The sequence below is a fragment of the Varroa jacobsoni genome, unplaced genomic scaffold, assembly GCF_002532875.2.
Source record: "Varroa jacobsoni isolate VJ856 unplaced genomic scaffold, vjacob_1.0 scaffold_1248, whole genome shotgun sequence".
Classification (NCBI taxonomy): Eukaryota; Metazoa; Arthropoda; class Arachnida; order Mesostigmata; family Varroidae; genus Varroa; species Varroa jacobsoni.
In genome coordinates, this window is record NW_019214150.1 from 190851 (window position 1) to 216546 (window position 25696).

At 38.1% G+C, this 25696-nt stretch overlaps 1 protein-coding gene and 1 long non-coding RNA gene across 3 annotated transcripts; both read left to right on the plus strand.

Annotated features, from left to right (window-relative positions):
- Positions 1-1037: 1037 nt before the first annotated feature.
- LOC147752446 (uncharacterized) lies at positions 1038-3874 on the plus strand. Its single transcript, XR_015314041.1, has 2 exons — positions 1038-1563; positions 3644-3874. It is a non-coding gene; the product is annotated as an uncharacterized LOC147752446 (long non-coding RNA).
- Positions 3875-9510: 5636 nt separating this feature from the next.
- On the plus strand, positions 9511-25443 carry Uggt (UDP-glucose-glycoprotein glucosyltransferase). Of its 2 annotated transcripts, XM_022846671.2 has the most exons (31): positions 9511-9733; positions 10855-11011; positions 11518-11648; positions 11797-11900; positions 12224-12331; positions 12459-12528; positions 13040-13213; positions 13496-13635; positions 13918-14053; positions 14513-14637; positions 14882-15016; positions 15192-15293; positions 15479-15626; positions 15773-15901; positions 16154-16244; positions 16401-16517; positions 16780-16895; positions 17072-17291; positions 17484-17624; positions 17794-18140; positions 18266-18438; positions 18648-18788; positions 18994-19189; positions 19299-19448; positions 19743-19843; positions 20588-20665; positions 22157-22453; positions 22693-22780; positions 23172-23329; positions 23451-23682; positions 23905-25443. In XM_022846671.2, the coding sequence occupies exons 1-31, from the start codon at positions 9623-9625 to the stop codon at positions 24163-24165; spliced, it is 4677 nt and encodes a 1558-aa protein (XP_022702406.1). In that variant the 5' UTR covers positions 9511-9622; the 3' UTR covers positions 24166-25443. The 2 variants fall into 2 exon arrangements, with proteins under 2 accessions (XP_022702406.1, XP_022702407.1); XM_022846672.2 differs by lacking the exon at positions 20588-20665.
- Positions 25444-25696: the final 253 nt, after the last annotated feature.

Consider the following 25696-nt stretch of genomic DNA (forward strand, 5'->3'; position numbering starts at 1 on the left):
ATTGTCGAAATGAGATCAATTAGGCACAAATAAATCCCCAGCTTCATCAACCATATTTACATAATCGCTACTAGTACAAAATACCACCTACCCCATGGACTGTCTTTGCGTACCAGTGATTAGTTAACAATACAATTGGTAAGCTTTTACTGATAAACCTCGTTAGATGTTGCCTGAAAATAGCTGAACTTTACATGCCATTTACCTATTGGACTATATTTTTCAGCTACCCCATTTCGTCTGAAGCAACGGGTACCAGGCGTCAATATTTAGGTGGACAGGTACCTAATATACGATAACTTCCGATACACACTATTACCAACTATTGAAACCACTTCGAGAGGCGGCGTTGACTACGGCATCCTATCGAATTAAGAAAACACTGCCGCTTATAATTCACTAGTCCGTCGCTTACGTTGACCGGTACAGAACAACTGAAAATATGCTGGAGCAGAAAGAACCATAGAACGCCGTATTTCAAGCACGCAAAGTGAATGAACGTCTGCTGAAGCAAGTTATCCTTGTTACATCTTTTACAGATTCCTCATACACATACAATGGAACGAATAGAGATATACTATGTACGTAAATAGAAAGTGCTTTATCAGCATTAGAGTAAGCTCTCGGTAATATTTTTGCACTCCAAATTAACGGAACTCTTTTCTCTACTTCGTTCCACTAACTACGTATAGTCCAGCTGTGTACTTCTGCTAGCAATAATAATTATACTTACTGTATAGCTGCTCGTGCTAATAGTTGTAGGACAATTCACAGCAGTGTTCGGTATTCTTGACGACATCGTCGTTATATTGGATTGACAGAAACGGTTCCACCTTCCAATATGGCTATTTAACACGTGCAGTTTGATTCAGTGGGATCATGCTCGTAAAAATAGTCGATCCTATTTTCATATGCATTGGTAATATATAATTAATTTGGTAATAAAGCAACGATAATCGGCTTTTTGTTTACGAGCATCTCGTCAGCTAAACTGATAGTATGCATAACACTGAATTAGCCCTCCATTCAATCCGTCCTTCACTAACTAGTTAATCCTGCATGGTGAATTCGATGAAGTTCAACAGTAGTTTTGTACACGTAGAGCAGTGGCTACAGCATAAGACCTAACGAATATATATCTTATCGTCTACAGATTCAAAAAAGTGATGTACACACTAACCGATCAGAGGTTCTCCTATTCTTCGGACGACGATGACTGCACATTTAGTTGCAGGAATACAAATTACAGTGGGCAAGGTGCCTTCTACCCTGTCAACCCGTTTATGCAAACTTGTAGACGCCGACAGGTGTATCCATTAGCGTTCAACAGGCATTCAATACGTTTTGGCCGCAGTCATTTCAAGCCGTTGGCTCATTATGGTACTCTGAGTGCGGGCAGCTCACGCAAAAGGGAAAAGACACCCTGGTCAAATTACTACCAGTACAAGCTCAGAGAGCCTACCGAAGAGGAGAAAGTATTAGGGCAAGCATGGACAAGATGGCGACGCGACAGCGAAGCGAAGACTGCCGCACAGGGTCGACTGCAGAACTACGCGACTAGAGGTGCGTTCAGAGAAAATCTTAAGTCCAGTGAATTTCAGCCCATCGAAGGTGCCTCTGATACGAAGCGGTCTTCCACGGATCGATGTGAATCGAGTCGAACACGTACGACCGTTAGCAGTAATTCAGAGCCGAAAAAAGATACCTTTGATAAGCATGTCGTGGAAATTATGGGGCTTATGGAGTGACTTCGCACGACATTTATGGCGACATCAACCTATCTTGTATTTTGCTTTCTCAAAAGATAACACAAAATACTTCTAAGTTGTGCCATTTTTTCTCAGTGTCGTAACTTGTTATTTGAAAGGCAGTGTTCAGCTTCCTTGGATTTCTTGCATACGTAATGACCTCTAATACAGTCCGTCGAAACTGAAGTGTCTGGAGGGAACAGTTATAGAAACAACACTTTGAGTAGTGTTCGTACAAATCGCTAGTTAATCTCGAAGTATGTAACTGTTTTTGGCAAAGTGATTAAGAATGGCCACTTGGTAGTATAACTGATCCAAAAATGACTAAGTGGTGAAAACGTTTTTCTTTGACCTACCCTAAGTCACAGTTTCCGGTTCTCGAGTATCTTAAGACTTGAACCGCGGCTCTTCAGTTTTGGCAGTGTTAGCATTAACTGCAGCACCTTACCTCATTTAAGAAACATCGCTCGCTTTTGCCAACAGGTCAAGTGCCTCAAGTAATGTCCATCATTTTTCGTGCACGTTTCATATCCTTTGCATAATTTAGGCCTGCACCTTTGGTGCGATTCAGGTTACACTTCCGCCTCCGCGGTTTTTTTCGATTCTAGGACCGCACATTAACAGCTTTGAAACTTGTATGCGGATTCGTTAGAGTAGATATTCATTCATTAGATCTCTATGAAACATCTTCACATATCTAGATACCACCATGTGGTATCTAGATTCGAATACGCGACTCACGCAGAATTGCCCTTGATATTAGGCTCGCTACAAAACAGCCATCGGCGGATATAATAAGATATTATATCCGCTGGTGATATATTATAAGAACATGCATTAGGCGTTAGGTAAAAACGACACTCAGTGTTTGTCAAACACATATATAATGTATTTATGATTTTCTAGGAAACGGCATAGTAATGGTCTGGATCTTAAACTAGACATATTTTATCGTGCAGGTCTTTTACGACATATAAAAGTTGAACCGTTTTTACTCAACAGGTTAAATTCAAAAGTTTAATACGAATAAAAATAATCTAATTTAGACAGAATTTTCAAGCTGACGTAAGTTGTGTATGTACACCCGTCACCTGCAATAGGGTTTGGTATGCACCCATTGATCCTAAGGGCCCTGTTTCGCGGTAGATACATTTTACTACCGCTGAATGAAAAATTGGAATTAGCAAATTAAAGTCCTATATCGATTACCTGGTCGCAGGCGTTTGACTTCGCCCCAGTAGTGAATATGTTTATTCCTTAATTGGCTACGTGGAGTCGAGACTAATTAGTGCCAGCTGATCACAGCCTCAAATTTTTTTTAAAAAAACAAACACTGTTGATCTTAGTTTCATCTGTAAATCTGATATGTTACTACAAGTACGTATTTTTAAAAACAGGCACTAGTGCTCTACGCTATATCTTGTTACACGCACCAATGAAATTAAGGATTATATAAAACATAATTATCTGCCTGTTTCAAAACCTTTATCTATATAGTAATGGTTGCCGTGATCATTCCGTAAGATATACACAATTTTTGTGTCTAAAAGCCAGGGTAGGCTATTACTCTAGAGGCTAGCAGACAAACAACAGCGATCAGTGAACAAGTATTGTCTGATTTATTTTCTAACGCGCAGCTTTTTATCTTCAAGGACTTACGTCCAGGGCAGTCTAACAATGCAGAACCAACTCGAATCTCCCCCTATGTATGGCCCCGAGATAGTTTACAATAGTTGCTGCTCCTCATTATTACCTGAATGTTATGGTGAGTCCATACACTATGGGTTTACCCCACAGGTCAGCATTAAAATGTCTAACACCTTTTTTATTGAAGTGATTTTGATGCCCAATCTCAATAGCTTCGCTTCTTACTGCTTTCACTACGATGTAACAAGATAGGTGAGGGAAGCACGCAGCTTCCCAAGAATCGGTAATCTTTCGCCGTTTGGGATACAAGATGCTGTGTGAATCCGAGTTCTTTCTGAAGGAGAAAGCAGGAAACGATTGCGATGCTGATAACCTCACAGCAAGAGACTTCGTCTTCCAACGTCATTCGTTGCCAATAAAAATGAGAAGTGAATTGACAAATTTTTGCTGAAAGTAACATGAATAAACTTCTAATTGCACATGGTATCATCATTTAACGTGATGCATGCGTTCATACGTTTCGATAGTTCAATTTTAAATAGATGAGCTGTTTTGTGGCTGCCTGTATGCAGCAACCAAAGCTATCTCAACAACGGACCATTAGAGTACAAACACGACAATTTGTTGGACGAACTGGCAACTGGCCATCATTGAAGTCACTAGTTGTAGTTTACCTCCAATTACTTTTCATACTAAATGTAGACTTCTCTCAGCAAACTCACGCATACGAGTACCTGACTTGCAATTAGCTGATTCGAGATAGCGATTTCATGTGCTGGCTACTGTCGCTGCCGGAATCTAACGGCTGACGTCATTCTAGTTGTTGGATTGCTGGGTGCCTTAAGACAGGTTTTTACACGGGCTTAAATATATGGGTATTACCTTCCAGATACAAGCTATGTGGAAACCTTTCTTTATATGACACATATTTTGTAGGTTAATTCTCATGGAGAAGTTTAAGAAACGAATGCTTGCTTTCCCAGAGGCGGTCCTAGCCGTGTAAGCAATCATCGAAGGCCAAGTGTGCCTGTTTTTTTTTCTTAAATCATAACGCTGTTAGACGTTTGTTTAAATGTCAGTTTCTGCGTCGACTGAGGCGTGCACAAAACGGGTTTATGATGTACACCAACATTACAGAAATGACCATGTCCCGCTTTGTCACATCTGTGTCGCATACCCGTTAACTGGGGCTATTATATGGGATTTAAAATAGCCATAGCTACCCAGCTGGCTATGATTATTCGTACAGTACTTGTAGTAAACATGAGAAGAATGAGCATGACGTATACATACGGCTTCAACCTGTTTTTGGCCTTGAGCCAGCTAATGCATCTCTAAATCCATCACTTCATATCAAGGTCTGAGTGAGAAAAGAATACAATATAAGCTAGCCGTCGGTCTGCTAGTGTATTTGAACGTTTGTCCACGAAAAAGGCATTGCTATTTGGTCATGGTCACACGCTATTAACCCTACCGAGAGCGAAAGCCGTTCAGTCCATGAACTATACGAAGTCATCTCTTTTGCCTATTCCAGCCTGACTTGTTTTTGTCAGGGTTTTTCATGTCGCTGCTAACAGTGTTTGCATCGCAAAAATTATAGTCACTCCTATTGACATTAGTGAGAATTGTTCAAGCGGCGTTCCCTATAGTGTGTGTTGAATTTATAGCCGGATTGACCTTCCGAAGCTCCCCGTCGCGCTGTCAGTTAGTTGTCTGTGTAACATAATGGTATTATATAATTAAGAAACGCACGTTACGCTGGCCGTTGTTGTAGATACAAAGGTTTGGGGCTTGTTTATTATTTTTGTTGTTGCTGTCATCATGTGGCTGTCAAAAATTAAGGATGTAAAAAGCCGGCGATAAGGGCTCTCAAGGGGTCAGGATGTCTGACACCGCGACCGCTGTCCCGCTTCTGGACGTCATTGACGGTTGTCAGAAAGCGACAGAAAAGGCCGCTATCGGTCGTTATTTTTTGAGCAGATGCCTGACTTAGCCCGTATGAGCATCGTCGTGGAGGATCGATGCATTGGTAAATACGTCGTTTATACATCAAACGCACTACGATTAAAACTGTATGCTTAAACCAGTGTAGGATCTGTCACGTGATAATCCCACCTAGTTTTTGGGGCACCTATAAACCTAAAGAGCTCCGAGTTCAATTTATAGCCAGCAAACGCTAGACCACAGCGCACGCCGAGCTTGACAGCATTTAAACAGCAGGAGATCATATTCCTCATTCCGTTGGGCATTTTGATTTTACTTATATACAAACTATTTCCGACAGATGTCGAAATTTAGAGTGAGCGAGGCGAGATGAAATCAGCAATCACCTGCTAGAGCAAAAAAATTCGTTGGCTTAGCTTCAAGGCGATTCATTGAATGAGCAGTAAACAGCCCAACCCAGAATCCGGTGCTTATCTACATATAGCACTGTTCGCTTGTTACACTGGATCTTTAGCAAACGTTTTTTGTTTCATAAGCTCAATCATCCGGGATGGAACATCGAATATATGAAGAAGCAGACTCTCTGACTAACCGCTCTATTCCTCATAAAAGAGAAAAAAGTTTGCAAGGTGCATGAAGTAACCGATCTATCAACGTATACGCATATACACTCTCTCGCATACTATGCGTGCAAATCAGATCACAAGTTGCTATATTTCTGTAATAAGTACAAACGTTGATTATACCTTACATTGTTTTCTTTTGCTTTGAACTAGTAAGGCGACTTCACTTATACAAAACTGTTAAGCCATATGCTTATTGAAGTGCAATAACCAAATCGGTGAAGCCCATCGACTAAGGTGTAATAATTCTTCGTGGCGACTTGAAAAAATAGTTAGCCCGCAACGCTCATGCCCCAGACAAATAAATACTGTAAATTGCAAATTTTTATAGAGAAACACACTCACTTACAAAGGCACAACGATCCGCGAATACATACTTTTATTTTTCCACCAGTTTCGTAAAACTATTTGACCTCGGCCAGATCGCGTGTCAGTGACAATAGCAAAGATACCATCATCATCATCAACCGCTTAAATAAACAAAAAAACAGCGTTATGCTTCAAGGTTGTTTGGGCGTTTACAAAAAGCGTCTCAACAATTTTACTGTCTGTCTATTTGTCGTCTGCCTCTTACTTTTGCTACGTATCTACGGCGTAGTGCAATTTGGGCCGCTGTTTTAAACCTGTACAACTTCGCAACAAAATCCCGCCAGTCGGTGCGGCATAACTGGCCATAGTCCATTTATCGCTATCTTTTCCACTATTTCGGACAAGAGTAAAGTACTGCTGTCTCGATCGTTCATTTTTTTTATCAGGGCCATGATGTTCCGGCCTACCAACCACCCCCTCCCCCTCCTCCCCCCAACCCCGCCGTTTGGTCGTGCTATCCGAATAACGATAATTCGGAATATTATACTATCAACTACCGGAACAGTGCTTTTTAAAAAATAATTTTTTAAAGATATATGTGTACACATACAGAATATGCCGTTCTACCTTAAGGGGCTTAACTATGTCTTATGTATAAAGGTACATAGAACTGGATCTAGAGGTCAGAGGTGCCAAAACATCGTCAGCATATGCTATATTGTATAACTACTCTGCTTCTCTTGTTTGCGCCTGTAGAAGTTTTTCATAGAAAATGAAAAGATTATTGAAGAATAATATTTTGTAATCGCGATTGATCTAACCAATGATCTTTCATCAGACAACTATGTTCATTAAAGGTCATACGCTTTGATATCCAGTGCGTATAGTTTAAGTAAGCGCTTAGCAATTGAGAAAGCCGGGACGAGGGCGGACGATTAGCACTAGAATTTATTAATACGATACATGGGGTTTTGAAATCTAAAAAGCTAAGAGCATTTGAAGTAGCAAAATCTGGCCGACCAAAAAGCCAATTTGTGTTTGAACGTTTGCGTTATATTTGGCTGGGAGAAAAAATGTGTAGAATAGATTAATAATGACCGCTGATTAAGCCATCAATGAATTTTTTTTTATCGTTTAAATAGTTCAAAGTTGGCTAAAACAAACCCGACAAATTCCGTATAGCTATGGAAGCAACAGGTGCTTGCCGTGGGATTCGCTTCAAGCTCCACATTAGCCATCATTGCATGCGTCTTTTCTTCGCGTCTACAGCATTGATTCTAATTTAAGCATCTATACAGGTAGCAATCCAAATCATTCGTATAAACAAAATTAATGGCTGATCCGCCAAAACGTTTGCACTATCGATTGTATTGTATATAAAACTATCATTCGCCGAGTGAAGGATGGAGTACTCCTGTTTTGCCTCTGGCTTTCTTTTGCAGGAAGCAATTGCCGTGCCAATTGTTATATAAATGTAAAGGTTACATTGTAGAATCGACTAAGTAAGTGACTAAAATGACAGCTTGCTATAAATAAAAAGAGCTTATCACCGTCAGTTTTAGTGGTGAGTATTTATATGAGGAGACGACAGAAATGTCCAGTACCAGCAGCATACACATTGAAATATGTTGAAAAAAAACACAATTTTCAAGGCGACCTCTTCATTGACTTGTCGTTGCTCTGTAATCTTTATAGGTAACTGACTGCCGTTAATAAACACACGCTGCATTTATAACTTTACCGGATAAATGCAAATAAATTCAAGGCACGTTGGTTTGGCTACCTAGGAGTATAAAAAATTTAATTATGAAGTTTTTTGAGTATTATCTGCGCAAAAAACTCCTATATCCTCATTCTGTGAGCTTCCTTTCCATTATGCAGTTAATCTGAGATCGCATAAGGGTAACATAAAAGTAGTAAATAGACCAGGCGTTTCGGTTTTATTCGTGGACCATACGACAATCAATTGGTAAGCAAAAAGCGACAATTGGCGAGAAAAACTTCTACGACAAAACCTCATACGACCTGTAACAAAAAAGATACCGCATTTTTATTTTCAGCGGGTTAACGTTTATGCAGTCTAGCAGGGCTGAATAGTATGTCGCTTGCAATTAAACATTCCGTTGCAACTGAACTCAAACTTTAGCCTAAATGAAAAGACGTACTTCGAATTTAGATGTGCCTTCTCAACGAAACCGCAATCTACCGTTACCGTAAAATCTTCGAAAATAGTTATTCTTCAGTTACACTTTGCAGGAATCGTTTTCATTTGAAACATTCAAAATTCCGCTTGTCAGGATTTTATTTTTAGAAAGATACGCATTATCTTTGCATCGATGCACGTTCGAAACACAAATTTCTAACTTTCTAATAACTATTGGGGTCAGGTTCTTGCAGTCCAGTATACGTTCTAGCTGATGTGGCAGGGTACTGATGTACAAAGCTGCGTTCTCATTGCGTAACATTTTCGAACATGTTTTTATCGATTGTTTCCAGCATCGCTTATGGAATTTTTCTATGTATTTGACTAAAGCTGTGCATTTTATATTTAGCCCAACACGGTTGAAGCACCCGTTTAATACTTACTTTGCACAGACCCCACAAAAGTTATCCTATACTTTACGTTGTACATGACTATCAACATTAAAACGTAGTAATTACTTAACACGATTTGCTTGATCCACCGTTATCTTTTTCATGCTGCCGCCAATTCCGTCTGCTCCATCCTGCAGATGTTTGTAAACAGCATAAAACAGAACAAGCACTCTTGCTGGCATACGCTGATTGGCCGGTTGTCGGTACCATGGTAGGCGCAGCGGTCGCTCGAAGCGGTAGTTAGGCTCCGTGGTAGACGGAAAAAAAAAGAAGGGTCGACAAGTCAGTACAGTGAAGCGACTCTAGTCGCGTAAATGTGCTCTTGTGGTTTCGAACCAGCCGTCTAACATTTCTGTCTCGCTTGCCTTATGCATACATGTAGAGAGCGCTATAAATCCGTTACAGGCGTGTAACTATAATCATACTGGGTGTTTAGCATAGAGCGGCGTAACTTGCTAATAACATCCCATATCCAGTGCTGACAAGATCTTCTATAGACGAGTAACACGTATAGTATATAAGTGGTTATTTGGTGTACTGACTTTAGTTGTGTATGTGTGCGTGCGTGGATGTGCTGCTCTCACAAATAATTACTCTCGTTGTTCGTTTGATCTGTGATATTATCTCATCAAATTCAAGTAGACAAACACCTGATCTCAATCGAGTCGTGATGATGTAGAAACAAAAAGCCACTAGAATACTACTGGTGCGTTCGCCTTACGTTCGATTGCCATCAATCGAACACGACACCTCACGATGAGTTCTGCGATATTTATCTGGAAATCATCTGGTCCCCGCCAGAGTACAGTTCGGAATGTTTTTTCCTGTTTACTACTTACGTCTCTAGCTTATGCGGTACTTGGCAAGGTTTGTATATAGATTTACATAATTCGTAACAAAAAAAGAACTAATGCTAACCATGTTAAAAGCTAATTTGCACATCGTCTGAACCCTAGCTAGTAAACTGACGGGTTTCGGTTTTCGCTATATCTAATCCTGAATGCTCCTATAAATTTGGTTTCAATGCATATTGTCATTTCCGTAAAGTTTGTCTGCATGAATTTGCTTTTTATTTCAGCTCTGCTTTTCTGGTAAGCAGAGGTATAGAAATACATTCGCCTATATAAAGAAAATCGTTTCGTGCGTTGTACCTTCTACTACTTCAGAATCTCCTTTGTTTCATTTTCGTCGCCAATATCTATCTGTGATGCTGCAAAGTACACGTATACGTTCTAATGGCATGAAATGCAAATGTCCACACATAAACTATCTATATCGTACATGCAATTTTTACACCGCTCCATTACGATGCTTTTTTGATGCACCTGCTGTGGCGCTGAAATGTTATGAACAACTACTGTGGAAATAACAATAACATACATTCAGTAAACATTTTGAGTCGAACAAAACACGCTTGACATAATTCGTGGTTGTACGTCCCTAGGGAGTTGCGTTTGAAAACGATGAAATCGGTTCAGTTACTATAGTTGCTAAATACTGAGCTCGACTGTATCCAGATGGGCACGGTGGACTAAGATTCAGTGTTAAAGTTTATTTAAGTTTATGATATATTAAAAAAAAAAAAAAAAGACTAAACCCCTTTAAAGAATATTAAAAAAATGAAGCTTGGCTAAACAAATTAAATCAGTATTTTCGGTTTTGCTTCTACTCTGTCAGACATATGTTCGAGCTTTATGTAAGCATTCATTAATTTTCTTTCAATGTATGCGATCGGCTTACATAGACGCCTTATTATTAAAGGAATCGATCGATCTCACAAAGCCCACAAGACAACACGTTTCTACCATTGAAGGTGCAATTGCTGTGTGAAAATCGAGCATTACCCAAAGCGATTGAAATATGACAGGTTGCACATTTCGTTACCCTTTTCTTGCGTACACTATTGAAATAGATTCGGAACGAGTTCGAGCTCTTCATTCGTCCTATGCTTGTATCAATGCTCATTCGTAACATTATCGATATTTCAGTTAAATCAAAAACCACTCACAGTATCGCTGGATGCTCGTTGGAACCACACACCTCTCCACCTGGAAGCCGCAGAATTTTTTGCAGAAGATGGTGCAGATTCATTTTGGAAATTTGTTACCGATCTACAGACTCTTGACCTGGAAAGCTTTATCAAAGGTACGCTGTTATTATTTAGAGGAAATAATAGTTACGAACCGATATAAACTGCCAAAATGGTGCAAATGCGGATCGCATATATTAAACTGAGTATTCAACCTGTGTGGTAATGTCACAGATTAGAAAGATAAGACATACTTTTTTTAAATATACGATCAACCGCCAAAATGTACGGCACAGTTGCCGTCACGGTGGAGTTTGATTAACTAACGAAAAAGCAAATCCATGCAGCCATTATACGTGGGATATCTTTGGAATAAAAAGCGGCAGACAGATACGTCTGGACGGCAGATAAGGTTGTATAATGTACTCGTGTCAGTCTCAGAGATTAAGGGGGTACAAATTTAGATGTTTTCTGGAAAATACGGGATTATTCATTAATGGCGTAACGAAATACTCATTAAGCAGAAGAAGGGCGAAATAGGAAAGAAGCCAACAACACACCACGACAGCATCAACACATCTGACGACCAATAAAAATGTGTTTGGTTGCCTTTGGATTTCAGCTTCCGAAAAACTTCAGTACGAGTCCATAGTGGAGTTGGCTTCCCGACAACTTAGCGAGGGTAGACTTGCACTATTTAAGTTGTCGCTCGCCTTAAGAGCGCATTCACCGGCTGTCGAAACCTTCCAACAGGTGAATACACACCTGATGGTTTAACTCATTTTTGCATTATCAATTGTAGACAGTGCAACTTTCTACAGAAAGGATAGGTATTGTTATATGCTTCTAAAGTTTACAAGTTTTTCCCTTTTGTCTTATTATACATAAATGATTTTTGCAGATTGCGCGTGACAAGAAGCTTCCTGACTGTGAATTTGTGCTCGAGTTTCCCGGTAACGAGTTCACATGTTCTCTTGATGAAATTGATCGATTCATCGATAAAAAGTCAGTAATAATCCGTGATTATAGTTTTGCTTAGTTATTTAAGATGAAAGTTGATATTTGCTGCGTTATTTTGGGATACTGACAGCATATTAATTACTGCATGTGTTAACTATTGTATCGGCACAGGTCGATGTTCGTTAGGATGCTAGCCATGTATTGATAAGTAAATAGATAAATTAACAGTACAATATATTTATAAGAAGTTCTTACACGATTAACATTTGAGTATTTTTATATTGAATATAAATAGTTAACTTTGGTATTATCTCATTGCTAATTTCTATAACTATGGACGTATTTTTGCCAAAATGTCTTTATTTCAGAATCGAGGGAAAAGTTGATATTTACGGTGTTGACCATGAATTTGGAGCTTTATCGAATGGTATGCCAGTTGTCCTTTACGGTGATATGGTATCAACTGGCTTTCAGAAGTAAGTCTTTTTTCAACTTATCAACTTCACCATCAATCATATTTTACTACTTTAAAAATGGAAAATTTCTGATAACGTTGTTATTCAAAAGTGCTTAATTAACAGCTTTTTACTGGCCGTTCTTTAGATATCATAACGCCCTATTGAAGCGGTATAGTCAACGAAAAATTCGATATATTCTTCGTCACTATGTCCATGTAAGTTGAAAATTGAGATATGTAACGAAAAATTATGTTGGCTGATTTGTGCATGGAAATAGGTCGTTTATGCTAGAACATGCTAGGCTTCTATGTTACGATATGGAGGATAATATTTGAACTAATTATGATTTAGATCATTTGGAGGCCTTTGCGAAGAGCCCGTATACGCAAATTATAATCTCTGTGACGTTTTTATTTTAAGCTTATAGGCAACTGAGTGGTGCATTTTTGTGTATGAATCTAACTTTAATTTAAATATAGCTAAATATATATATATATATATATATATATTATGAATCTGAATATATAATCTAAATAAAAAATAATTATCTAAATATGTAATTTGAATATAAAATATTGTGGAGCTGATCGAAACATCTAAGCGAGACGTGTTAATTAAACGCGTTTCGAATATGGAACGTTAAGTGCAGTGAAAAAAGTTGTAGGACATGTATTGACTACTGTGAGCAGAATTTATGTCTTGGATTAATGCTTGTTTATCGTACAGAAACCAGTTCGGCGACAAGTTCGCCTCAGCGGCTACGGGGTGGAAATGGCTCTCAAATCAATGGAGTACAAATCCCAGGACGACACAAACTATAAAGAGAAGGAGGTGGCAGAGGACGAAACTGTCGAGACTTCGGAGGGCCATAACGACGATAGGGACATTATCCATATAATGGTATATGATTACGAATTTTTTTGTAAAATATGTCCTTTTCAAACGCGTCTATATTTTTTTTTACCAGGATCTATATACCAGGATTTATGAATATAATATTACAGGACCTTAGTGGTAGACCAAAAAATCTATAGCATGTGTGATCAACTTTAGGAAATTATAGGATGGATATGCGTATGAAAAGATAAATTAGAGTAAGTAATTATAAGCCTGTCGTAATTACAAGTATTACGGTATTATAAATATTACTTACAATGATTTCGATTCATTTTTTTACTCAAGGACGCGGAACTGACAAACCTAAAAGAGAGCGAAGTGGAAGAATTGAGTCTTCAGCTCGCTGCAAAAATTCTCAAGGTTCCGCCCGAGCGACAGCTAAAAATGTTTCGAGACCTCGCACACAACTTCCCCTCAATTGCACGGTAAGCTGAAAGATACAGTCTAAACTGTGTCTCAAGGTAATATTGCTGTAACACGGAGACAGATATTTTGAAAATGCAGTATTTTTGACTTGTGGGCTTATATTCAGTTGCTAATACAATACAGTAAATATTAATAAAGGTACGATGTATCAGTATTAAAGTGATAGAAGAACGCAACGGTGATAAAGAGTTTAGAAAGTCAACTTCTCTTTTCATAAAAAAATATAATTTATATGAAGAGTTTAAATTAGGGATCCTTGTTATTTGGCATATACTTTACAGTTCTTTGACGAGCCAGAAGATAGACCCAGATCTGAAGAGCGCTGTTGAACGTAACAAGAAGTATTTTCAGGCCTACCTCAATCTCGAAACTACCGATACGGCTCTATTTATCAATGGATTGTATTATGACTTAGAGGTTAGACTATTCTCATAAAAAAAGAATCAACTTTATTATAAGTGAAATAAGAGAGACTATTGCTAATACAGCGAACTGATCAGGAATTTTTCGAGTTAGTGTCATTTTCCAAGTTCTTTCTGATATTTCGGTATTTACTATATATATATATATATATATATATTCTGTTCGGCATTGACAGAAGTAGTACAAAAACATGCTATGGGTGAAAGGCGTTTTTTAAATCCTGGTAAAAATAAATTAGTTTACTGATAAGCTTTAGAAATTGATTTTTAACTACCAAATCTCACTTTTCATTAATTATTAATTAAATACGTATGCTGTGAGGTTCTTTTTAATAAATTTCTAACCTCCTTCGTTGAAATCTTTTTGTAAGAATAAGTCAAATAATACTTATGGAGCAATAGTAGTAAAACAGACGGGTTAAATTTAATCGCCGTTTGAACGTGACCTTGTTAGGTGAGCGATATGTTTGTTCTATTGGATTCAATTAAACAAGAAACGCATCTATTAGAGGATTTAAGGGATGTTGGAGTCGAAACAGAGGCGATCCCGAAACTTATGAAGCTTGATTTGAATATCAAGTAAGTGTTCATTATAGAAAATCGGTGAGATCTTTTTGACATTTTTTTAAAAATAAATACTATTTTTTTTGTTTTTTTTTATTTTCTTAAATTCTTAAAATTTGTAAAAAAGAAATATCTGTAAAAAATAGAAATAAAAATAAAATACATATATATGAATCAATCGTAGTGTTATTTACCTTTTGTATGAGTTTGAGACTGAGGTAAATACAATTATGTTAATAACTGGTGCTGCCCAACATAGGAACTCCGTGTACGGCGTAGACATTCGAGATTCCGCAGTACAGTATATCAATGACATTGAACTGGACTCAGATTATAGGAACTGGCCAAGAAGCCTACAAGAAATGCTCCGACCCACTTATCCAGGAATGCTTAGGTAAGAAGAAAAAAATGCATGTTTCTGTCTGTACCTGAAGTACGAACTTTACAAGTGTACATATTTATGGTTTCCAGTTTATAATTTCGATACTCTTGTGTCGTTAATCCATTTTGTTACTAAAACAAAATCTAGAAATGAATGCTTATAATAATGTAATTGTTGCACCCTGCAGGTCTGTGAGACGTAATATATTTCACTTAGTGATTGTGGCCGATCCGGCTGCGCCAGAGTGCAGGGACATGTTCAAATTTGCTGAGAGTTTCTACATTCACAGGTAAGTTTTAAAGACAATAGAAGCTGGATAATTGACTAATGAGATATTAAGTGTAGTGCATTTATCTCAAAACCCACTTTAAGCTCAACAAATTGTGGTGAAGGATAACTAACACATCTGTTCCGCACATTATTTTATTATTAACTCTAGCTAAAAAAAAAAAACTGATTCTTGTCTTTCATTAGGGCCCCTCTGCGGATCGGTTTTGTCTTTGCCGTGAACCCATCTAAAGATGCAACTGGAATTTCTAATGGTGGCGTAGCGCTCTTGAATGCTTTTAATTTTATCTCTCAAGAGAAAAAACCCTTCGATGGACTCGCCTTTATCACAGAGGTTAGTAATGCAGGCGTGACTTTTCGGGACTGAGTCACGCCCTACCGAACATTATTGTTTTAGGCTACTCAGACTCATAAAGCGTTATGAAACGCACATGACATAAGTGCATAGTAAAGGTATTCAAAGGTATATTCTATTTTCAGGTGTATGCTAGTCAAAATGAAGGTTACATCGAAGCTGAAAGGGTGATATCAATGTTTAAATTAAAGTTTCCCTCTGAAGACATCGAAATGGTGTTCGGTGCCGACAGCGACTATGACACTGGACGAATGGTGAGTATCTAGTAAGGCCTTATAGGAGTTACACATTTCTCCAAAATCTTAAACACTAATGTTTAACCGATGTGAAACTGTGTAGGTCCAAAATGTGCTTTCTCAAAAACGTGATCTGTTGTTGTCGAACTTACGATCATGTAATATCTCATTATTGTGCAGTTTTTTCACGAATACGATATATCTGATGAATAATATATGCACGCATAACCAAAAAGAAGGTTAATTTAACAACCAGTGCTTTACCTTTAGCTCGCGTGGGATTTTATCAACCGGGCAGGCGTCGGCACGCCTCCACTGGCTATGCTTAATGGCATCTCACTGAAAAAGGAGAATCTCAAGGGTAAGTCAGACCGTGTAAGTCCCGGTTATAGGACATATTGCCATATGTCTTGTGAGGTACCTTGTCGCCCGGTTTTCGTTAGTTATGACGAACCAAAGATCTCAAGCTTGTGAAAACATCAACTGTAATAAAATGGTGCTTCTTTTGTAATACTAGGCGACATGTTCGAGGAAGCTGTTTTGACGGAAATTATGAAGCAAACTCCGAAAATACAACGAGCGATTTACAAAGGGGAACTGACTGATCGCGATTTTGTCATCGACTACCTTATGAGTGAGTACCTCTATTATTTATAAATCATGAATAAAAGCACCTTCATTATCATTAAAGGAGTAGGATTTACTCTTTTTTTCTCTAAGGACATGAATATGGACATGAGACGATAATGATATATACTGTAAAGTTTTATTTACCTAAAAACTTCTAGATATAAAAACACAAACATTTTTAGCTGTAGTTGATGTTTATCTACTTCCGTGTTTTGACATAGACTTCATTGTACCACTCTAATCGTTTTCGTTCCTGGTATTCATAGCTCGTGATAACATAATGCCTCGCTTGAATGAACGCGTTCTCAACCCGCCCAGCAGAGAAGACACCGTGTTTGTTGACTTTACCGGCAGAACTGTCACCGATATCAATGCTGATATGGTAAGTGTCGTATCAGTTTAAAGCGAACACTTCTCTAAATTTCTACCTGGATGATGGATTTGTATGGAACATAGTGTAGTTAGATTAATGCGCACATATAAAAGCAAGCCTCTAAAGAAGAATCAGCTTTGTGTACAGATCTTTGCTTAATGTGTGATTATAAATATATATGGCAGATGGAAAACCTCTCAGCAGCTGATCTGGGCGCCAGTTTTGCTCAGACTTTGCAGCATCTGGGTAAAGGTACTGCGTCAGTGCCTTTAACGATGTGGATTGTCGCTGACTTTGACACTAGTTCTGGGCGGAATTTACTAGGTCACGCCCTAGAACATCTTGGAAACAGTGACCACACACGGCTTGGATTTATCTATAACAACAAGAAAGCTGCGACCGCCGGTAAGATTTCTTCACGATGTCATTCTTTCTGGAATCACCCGTTGGTCGTAAAAATGGTTTAGTCAGCTTTTTTTTTAGTTTAATTTCCTCAAGCAGATATTAATTGGAATGTTTTTTGACGAGATGTCTAGTCAAGTTCTTACATTTTATTGCTCTGACACCCGAATAAATTTTTCGAGCGATAAATTCCAGGTGAACTAACAACTTTTGTTGAGTCCGCTTTGCGATCGCTAAGTTTCATGGAAACACGACAGTTCTTGACCAGGCTAGTTCGAAACTGGGATAAAATTGGATCAGGAAAAGTCAAGGCGACTGATTTGCTACCTTCAGGAAGTATGCTGTGCATGGACCTACTTTGTCTTTGAAAAGCTCTACAAAAAATTGTTAATTGACAAGTTATGGAAAATCTGATAATTATCATATAAATAATATTATTTAAGAAATCAGTGATGACGACTTGTACCTTATAGTAACAATGCGTCACGGTGTACACTGTGTATAGCCAACTTCAAGTTACTTCCGGACGATGAACTATCGACGATTGTAGCTCTTCATCAAGCTTTCGCTCGCACTCTCAAGCTAAAGCCCTCTTTACGTGCAGTTATTGTTAACGGAAGACTGTTAGGCCCATTAACGGAGAGCGAGGACTTCACTGCAGAGGATTTCAATCTTCTTGAACGACTCAGCATGGCCATCTACGGCGTCAAGCTTATGGAGCTATTGGATGGTGTCAGTAGCAATGTGATGATGAAGGCAAGCTCTGTTCTACAGAGATTTGCCCAGAGAAAGGTTCGACATGAGGTTAAGTTTGCCACTGAGCAGTATGGCGTAATCAACGTTTCACGTAAGGTGAGCTGAATATTATTTGGGCATGAGCCGATTATATGTAAAGAAATTCAAAGAATTGATAATTTTTTGGTGTTCTGACTCCGGTTTTTATGTGTGTTTGCAACGTTTAATTCTTTCTTCCACAGGATAAGGACTCGGCTGCTCATGACATTACGGTCATAGTAGATCCCGCATCTCGAGGCGCGCAGAAGGTTTCCCAGATATTACTTTTGCTGCAGCAAGTGGTGAACGCAGATATTCGTGTCTTCTTTAGCTGTAGCTATGGAAATAAAGAGCTTCCACTAAAGACCTATTACAGGTAATTTTAGTTTTTACAAGTGTATGTAGTAGGGTATTTTTGTAATATCATACGTAAGATTCAGCGCTCATTTAGGTCTTATTAAAAGTCAAAAAGTAGCCTAGCGCGTCGTATTAAAATGTTGCACCTAAGTCATTAGAAAGCTTTTAGAGATTACGTAAAACGATGAAATATTTTATTAATGCTTCTCGACTCTGTCAATGAACCAGATTCGTGGCATCGAGCGAGCCCCAGTTTGGTCCCAGTGGAGAGCTTTCAGGACCACGCGCAGTATTCGTCGGACTTCCATCGAAACCCATATTAACCCTTGCCATGGCCACTCCAGAAAATTGGCTTATTGGCGCAGTTAGGTAAGATATGCGTCCTTTTACTAATGTTGACCCCAATACTTTTATCAATTACTTTTATCAGTTAAAGCGATTTCATTACATGATGCATATTTACGTTTTTTATATATATATATATATATAGTTTTTTTATATATATATATATATATATAGTTGATCACGCCATTTCATAGTGAATATAATTGTTCTTTCCCTTGATGTTATCCAGTTCAATTTACGATTTGGATAATATTCGAATGGCCGATGTTGAAAGTCGTGTGGTAGCCGAATTCGAATTGGAGCATCTCCTGGTTGAAGGTCACTGCTTTGAACAAAGCTCAGGATCGCCTCCACGCGGCCTCGAATTCACTCTTGGGTCTCCCGCGAACCCTGTTATGTATGATACGATCGTCATGGCTAACCTGGTACGTGTGAATTTAATTTTACGCCGCATCCATATTTGTTCAAAATGTCGAGCGACAGTTTGAGGTGACTATTGAGATGTTCGTTCATGTTTTTGGTAACGTATAATAGGGCTACTTCCAACTTAAAGCCAATCCGGGAACGTGGTTTCTTCGCATTCGTGATGGTAGAAGCAGCGAGCTGTACGATGTCGCTTCAACAGAAAACACCGAAAAGAGTGGCGACGATATTGCCGTTCTTGTTACAAACTTTCGTTCAAAGGTAGGCTGGAAAGATCGTAGCGTCAAAGAGTATGCTTGTCAAGAAACTGCCAGATAAAAAATAATTTTCTTAACAAACAAATAATATTCTGAAACTTTGTTCTCATACCATTGCTGTATATAAAAAGCAACTAAGGTTTTTTAATATGAAAACATGAATGGGTGTTATGGAAATGGTAAATGCTAATTAAAGTACCTTAGATCTTTGGTTAGTTTAACTTACCGCTAGCATATGTTTGCTTCAATTTGTCTCAAGTAATTGACTAAGGAAGAATATTTTTTGCCCATGGTACAGGTCCTGAAGGTTCGTGTTGCAAAACGCCCTGGCAAAGAGCATGAAGAACTTCTTGTGGATGATGATTCGCAAGATGACGGAATCTGGAATTCAATTACAAGGTATGCAATGCATGAGACATGTGAGTATAACTAAGAGCATGGAAAGGAATTCATGTTCATGAATGTTTTTTTACTAATTATTGATTGGTCTGTTTTAAGTATTCGTTCTAAATATGAAGCGGTGACGTAATCCTTCTTCTGTTGGCAAATGGTTGAGTAGCCCTACCGTCTAGTGGCTTCCTTCGACTCTATTTTTTCTTTAACATCGAAACAGCAAATTCAGATTTTAGACATCTAGCATTAAATTGCTCACCAATCGTATGCTAAAATTATTAGCTTGAGCTTTAATGTCTCAGCGGGATTACTATCGGGGGTCAAGCTGTTCACGTCGTGGTGATAAGTGATAATATCATCTCATTTGAACTGCAAGCATTAATGCTCCAAATCTTCGCTGCACGTTTTTCGTGTTAAGAAATGTAGTAACTTAGAATGTTCCAAGGAAAACCGTGACAGAGGACGACAGACTCCAATGACATGACACACAGTATCGGGGAACTAACATCTGGAAGCCAACGCCAGTCTTTCGCGTGTCACCCAACTTATATAGATTCAACGTAACTTCTCTTTATCCTATATAACGTGCAGACATTTGTGACTTTACCGAAAGTTATTGTGATTTTAATAGATAATTGCATATAATTATATGCAGAAAGCTCTGTTTCGTTATCACCTTGTGGAGTATTTTCCTTCGAACATTTTTTTGGCCATGCCGCTGATGGTGGTTTTTTGGTGGTGGTCATTTAGCATCCCGGTGATCGGTGGAATCGTTGAGGAATGGCGACATAACTGGAACGTGATCAAAGATTGGTGGACAGCTCAGAGGTAGAGTGACTCAAGTATAGCAATATGTACGTTTGTGCAAGGTGATCGGCGCGTGTCGTTGTGCTAGGGTGTTTTGCATTGGTCCTGTACGTAAGCTCAAGAAGACATTATGGAAATTAGTTAGGGCAACAGGACAGATCGGACACGATCAAGAAAACATGCATAGCGGAATGTGTTGGCAACATAGGGTTTTAGTTTACTGAGAACGAATGCGGTCTAGAACACTGAGTTGGCGACCATACATCGCTGCAAGTGATGCTTGCTAGATTCCGGGACTATTTATACGACGCAGAGTAGAATGGTGTTAATCGATTTTCAGTAGGGACTATTTTATTGAGTTTTAAAGAGAACTGTGAACGTTAGTGAATTATTTATATTACTACATCACTTATCATAAATAATACGTTATCTCTATGTTGAATGCACTTCAAGTTTGCATTTCACGACACTTTCTGGTTAATATTCGGTTGATGTATCTTACCATTATAGCTAGTTTAATCTGTCAATCTAATCATGCGGTTGTATTGATCAATCAGCTTTTTATACAATAGATGACGCTGCATGTACGGCTCGCGTTGCGTAATATTTATATAGAAACTTATGCAACGAAATATTTTGCAATTAAAATTGATTGACACTAACTACTATGCACACTAATATGCAGTTGTTGCACAATGCTAGGCTCACACACTTATCTTGTCTTAATAGGGTTGCTTTTATTATATTAAGATTTGCCTTGCTTCGTGGCTGAAAATTATATACGCAATTATATAACGGTAGAGTGAACTGAGCTTGTCTATCATTGCGTAAATAAGTATCAGACATTTTTTTTTAGTTCCCGTTTTTGCAATACAGTTTTCTATAAGAATAACATTAGAATTGGACTGAATTTATCAGGTGAAGGGACACATGTCTGAGCTTTATCATACCATATCATATCATATCATCGCTATTAGCATAGTATAACGAATTTAAAATTTGTCATTTATCGCTTAGTCCGTATTGCGTGAACCTGCGGCGATATGAAGTTTTCTAATTGTTAAGCTATTTTTTAGTTATCACGCATTTCATTAAACACAAGCCATCAAATAATTCGATGCTTGAATGATACATAAAGCCAAACGCAACAAGGCATTAAAGTTCATGTAAAATAATTCATGTCAGATTAATTTGGTTTGACTATTTGTGAAGACAGCAGAACGGATTTTAGGTATTCTGACTTGGGTGCTTTTGCACCATATGATTACGTGCAAAAACCTTTTCGCGACAGCTCTAGAGAGTTGTTGATAGAATTTTGAGTGTAAGTACTTCTTGAAACTTCTTTTCTGGGGAGTAGCATACCTTGTAAATTACAGACTTTTGCTTGCAAATGAAACCAATACTTTTTAACAAACGACTACAGGAAGGCTATAACCGATTGAAACTTGTGAATAATTTATAGCGTAAAGCTAGTTTGTTCTTAACGTGTTAATATCTTTTGCGCTGTTGCAGTTCGTTGGGAGGAGGCAAAACTGGCGAAGGTGCCGATAAGGAGAAAGATGCAGAGGATGATGTTATCAACATATTTTCCGTAGCTACAGGTCACCTCTACGAGCGTCTATTGAGAATTATGATGCTGTCAGTATTGAAGAATACGAATAGTAAAGTCAAGTTTTGGTTCCTCAAAAACTACCTTTCGCCTTCAATGAAAGATGTTCTACCGTATTACGCCCGTCGTTACGGATTCGAGTACCAGCTTGTTGAATACAAATGGCCCCGGTGGCTTAACCAACAAACTGAGAAGCAGAGGTTTGGATCTTTATATTCACAAAATGAATATCCTTTCTGTTTGCCACGAATTTTATAGTTCATATTTTTACGATTCATTTGAATTTGTGTACTTTTTCAGTTTTAAGTTTTTTTAGTAGGTTGAATCCCTCGGCTAGTTGAAGAATATTCAGACATTGCAGAAATATTTAGCTTTAAAGACCATGTATTCACTTAACTTACACAGTATCCAATTAATTGCTTTCTTAATATCGATTTAGGATCATTTGGGGCTACAAGATTCTGTTCCTGGATGTATTGTTCCCACTTAGTGTGAAGAAAATTATCTTTGTGGATGCCGATCAAATTGTGAGTAACCGTTGTTGTTGTAACTTATCGAGTAGAGTTACTCATAATTATCTCAAGTTTGTGACGCCCGTTTAATCCAATGTTAAGAATGTATTACATAATTTGAATGTTTTTTATGAAAAGAATATTTTCATTAATTACCTAATGTTATGCTAGATCGCTGGTAGCTGTCTAGATACAAGTTACGTTTCATGCAGTTTCGCTTAACTGAGATCATTAGCTATCGGAAATGCATACTTTACCACAGTTCCAAATTTTTGCTGTAGTATCATGCAGGGTTTAATAAACTTCATCTACACGTGCGATTTTTTTATATTAAACCGTTACTGGTTGTTGGTTATGCTTTATTGCAAGCACATTTACCACAAACTCACGTTTATTGCTTCGATAGGTCCGTACTGATATGAAGGAACTCCGCGATCTTGATCTCGGTGGAGCACCGTACGGGTACACACCGTTCTGTGACAGCCGAGAAGATATGGAAGGCTTCCGTTTCTGGAAGCGAGGGTACTGGTCACAACATCTTGGAAATCGGAAATACCATATCAGGTATAAACTGCTAGCGACTGACAGATTTATTTTTCACCTTTAAAACACGGAAGATTGCAAAAAGCCCGAATTTCTGAAAGAATTTTGCTATTGTAGTCAAACCTCCGTTGTTTTTGCACAGCGCGCTTTATGTCGTGGATCTGAAGAAGTTCCGTAGGATCGCTGCTGGTGACCGTCTGCGAGGTCAGTATCAGGGTCTCTCGCAGGATCCTAACTCGCTATCGAATCTTGATCAAGATCTACCAAACAACATGATACACCAGGTGGCAATAAAATCACTACCACAGGAGTGGCTTTGGTGTGAGACGTGGTGCTCCGATGAATCCAAACCACACGCTAAGACTATCGATTTGGTGAGTGTAGTAAATCGTCCATGTTTTGCTGAGCAGCATCGATTCGCTTTGTGGGCATATAGCTTGTCTTGCCTGGTACATGCATGACAACAACAGAGCTGGCTTCCTTTAATATGTTTTCTTCTTACTTATGATAAATTTTTTTAAGAGATGGAAGTGCTTCGACAAAAAGTTGCAAATGGATAAATGAAAGTAATCAGGCTTGATAAATTATCCCCTTAGTGCAACAACCCTAAAACGAAAGAGCCAAAGCTTGCGGCTGCAGCTCGGATCGTACCAGAATGGACCTCGTACGACGAGGAACTTAAGAAAATGATTGAAGAATATGAAAAGGAGAAAGGAAGTGGCTATAAAGAAAGTACTACACAGGACAGCGGTGAGGCGACGCTTGTGTACGATGGCCGACAACAACAACAGCAACAACCGGCCAATTTGAATGGAAAGCCAGATTTGATTGATTCACAACAGCACACAGAGCTCTGATCTAGGGGCCATAACACAGGAAGAGGAAGCATAAATTTTAATGTAAAAAAAGGAGAATGTCAACCAAGGTAATTAGAGGTTTTTGCTTTTAAGTGACGTACCGCTATTCTCCAATTTTGTAGGGAATTGCAGAAGATCATAACATCGTTACTGTTTACTATGCATCTAATTACCTTTTCAAATTATTGATTTTTGTTTTACTGTTGTTTTTGCTATGGCGATTCTAAAAAGGAATCTCTAGTAGCAACAAAATAAGCAGCGTTTGATCTTGACGAAATGATGTGAATGATGTTACAGAAGGATATAGAAGCATCATGTTTTAAACAGAATGAAGCGTATACCGTTAGTTAGCTTGATTCCATACGAACATGATGAAGCTGTATGTGAAACGCGGATAATACAGTATGTTCGCTAGCAAAGACGGATGGCATTGAGGTGACAATAAATCAATGTAGACAAATTATGTCGGTAAAACGGTTTTCACATTAGCTTGGTAAGTTCGTTCGTGTAATGGTGGTATTTTGTAGACTGAAAAATGAAATGCATAGTTTGAGTAATTGCTGAAAGTGTTTTGACAGGTTGAAACGTTTTCAAAAATAGGCATTAAGCTAGTTCGATTTAGTGTTAAGAAAACAAAATATTTTTTCCAGCAAACGATGCTGTCGTGTTCCAGAGTGAAATGGCTAAATTTTTTTTCATACAACCTTTAAATTTCATCTGTTCTAATTTTCAAATATGTGATTTTCGTATACATACGCTCAGATTGCTTAAAAAATCTTTTTTATTGCTGCACGCGATGGTGCTCAACAGTAAGAAACGTAGTTTGGAATAATACGCCATTACGATATGGAGAACTGGGACAGGCAGTAAAATTTTTAGAAAAAAAATAGTTTTGCTGATTATATTCAACCATATTCATGGATTTCATACTATCTACGTGGATATGATAAGAGTCTGAGCGGCGTATGTATACAATGCTTTTTACTGTAAATATAGAAATAAATAGACTATTAGTTTTCAGATAAACAAAACATAGTTACTTCAAAATACGCGCTAAAGAACACGCTAAGAACTGAAAAGAATTCATATAATAACTATTACAATATTATTGTTTATATTGTTTAGGTAGGAAAGATAATAAGGTACGTTATATATGTACTTTATTATACAAGAATGAAAAAGATATGACATGCTGAATGTTGGCGGACTATAACAGCAGGCGTGATAATCGTGGAAGTATAAAAGCGGAGTAATAAATAAAAGGAGGCCAAAACGAAAGAGGTGTTGTATCTTGTATTTATTTCTAAATTGCTTAGTATTATTACCAGCATAATGATTTTCGTCCGCCTCTACGTTTATCATAAATTATGATTGTATTAGTTTTTTCGGTAGAATCTTGATGGTTTGATTTGGTGAACAGTCGCTATGTGCAATGATGATAGGTAGTTAGTACTTTTTAAGTGCAAGAGGCTTATGTAGCTCATCTGAGTCCAAGAGAGCAATGTTATAAAATTCAAAAAAGAGACAAGGA

Excerpts from the sequence above, each read along its gene's own strand:
- Uggt (XM_022846671.2), top strand. The coding sequence starts at position 9,623 with ATGAGTTCTGCGATATTTATCTGGAAATCATCTGGTCCCCGCCAGAGT. Across the intron at positions 20,666-22,156 it reads GATTGGTGGACAGCTCAGAG|TTCGTTGGGAGGAGGCAAAA; the intron begins GTAGAGTGACTC and ends GCGCTGTTGCAG. Across the intron at positions 22,781-23,171 it reads TTGTGGATGCCGATCAAATT|GTCCGTACTGATATGAAGGA; the intron begins GTGAGTAACCGT and ends TTGCTTCGATAG.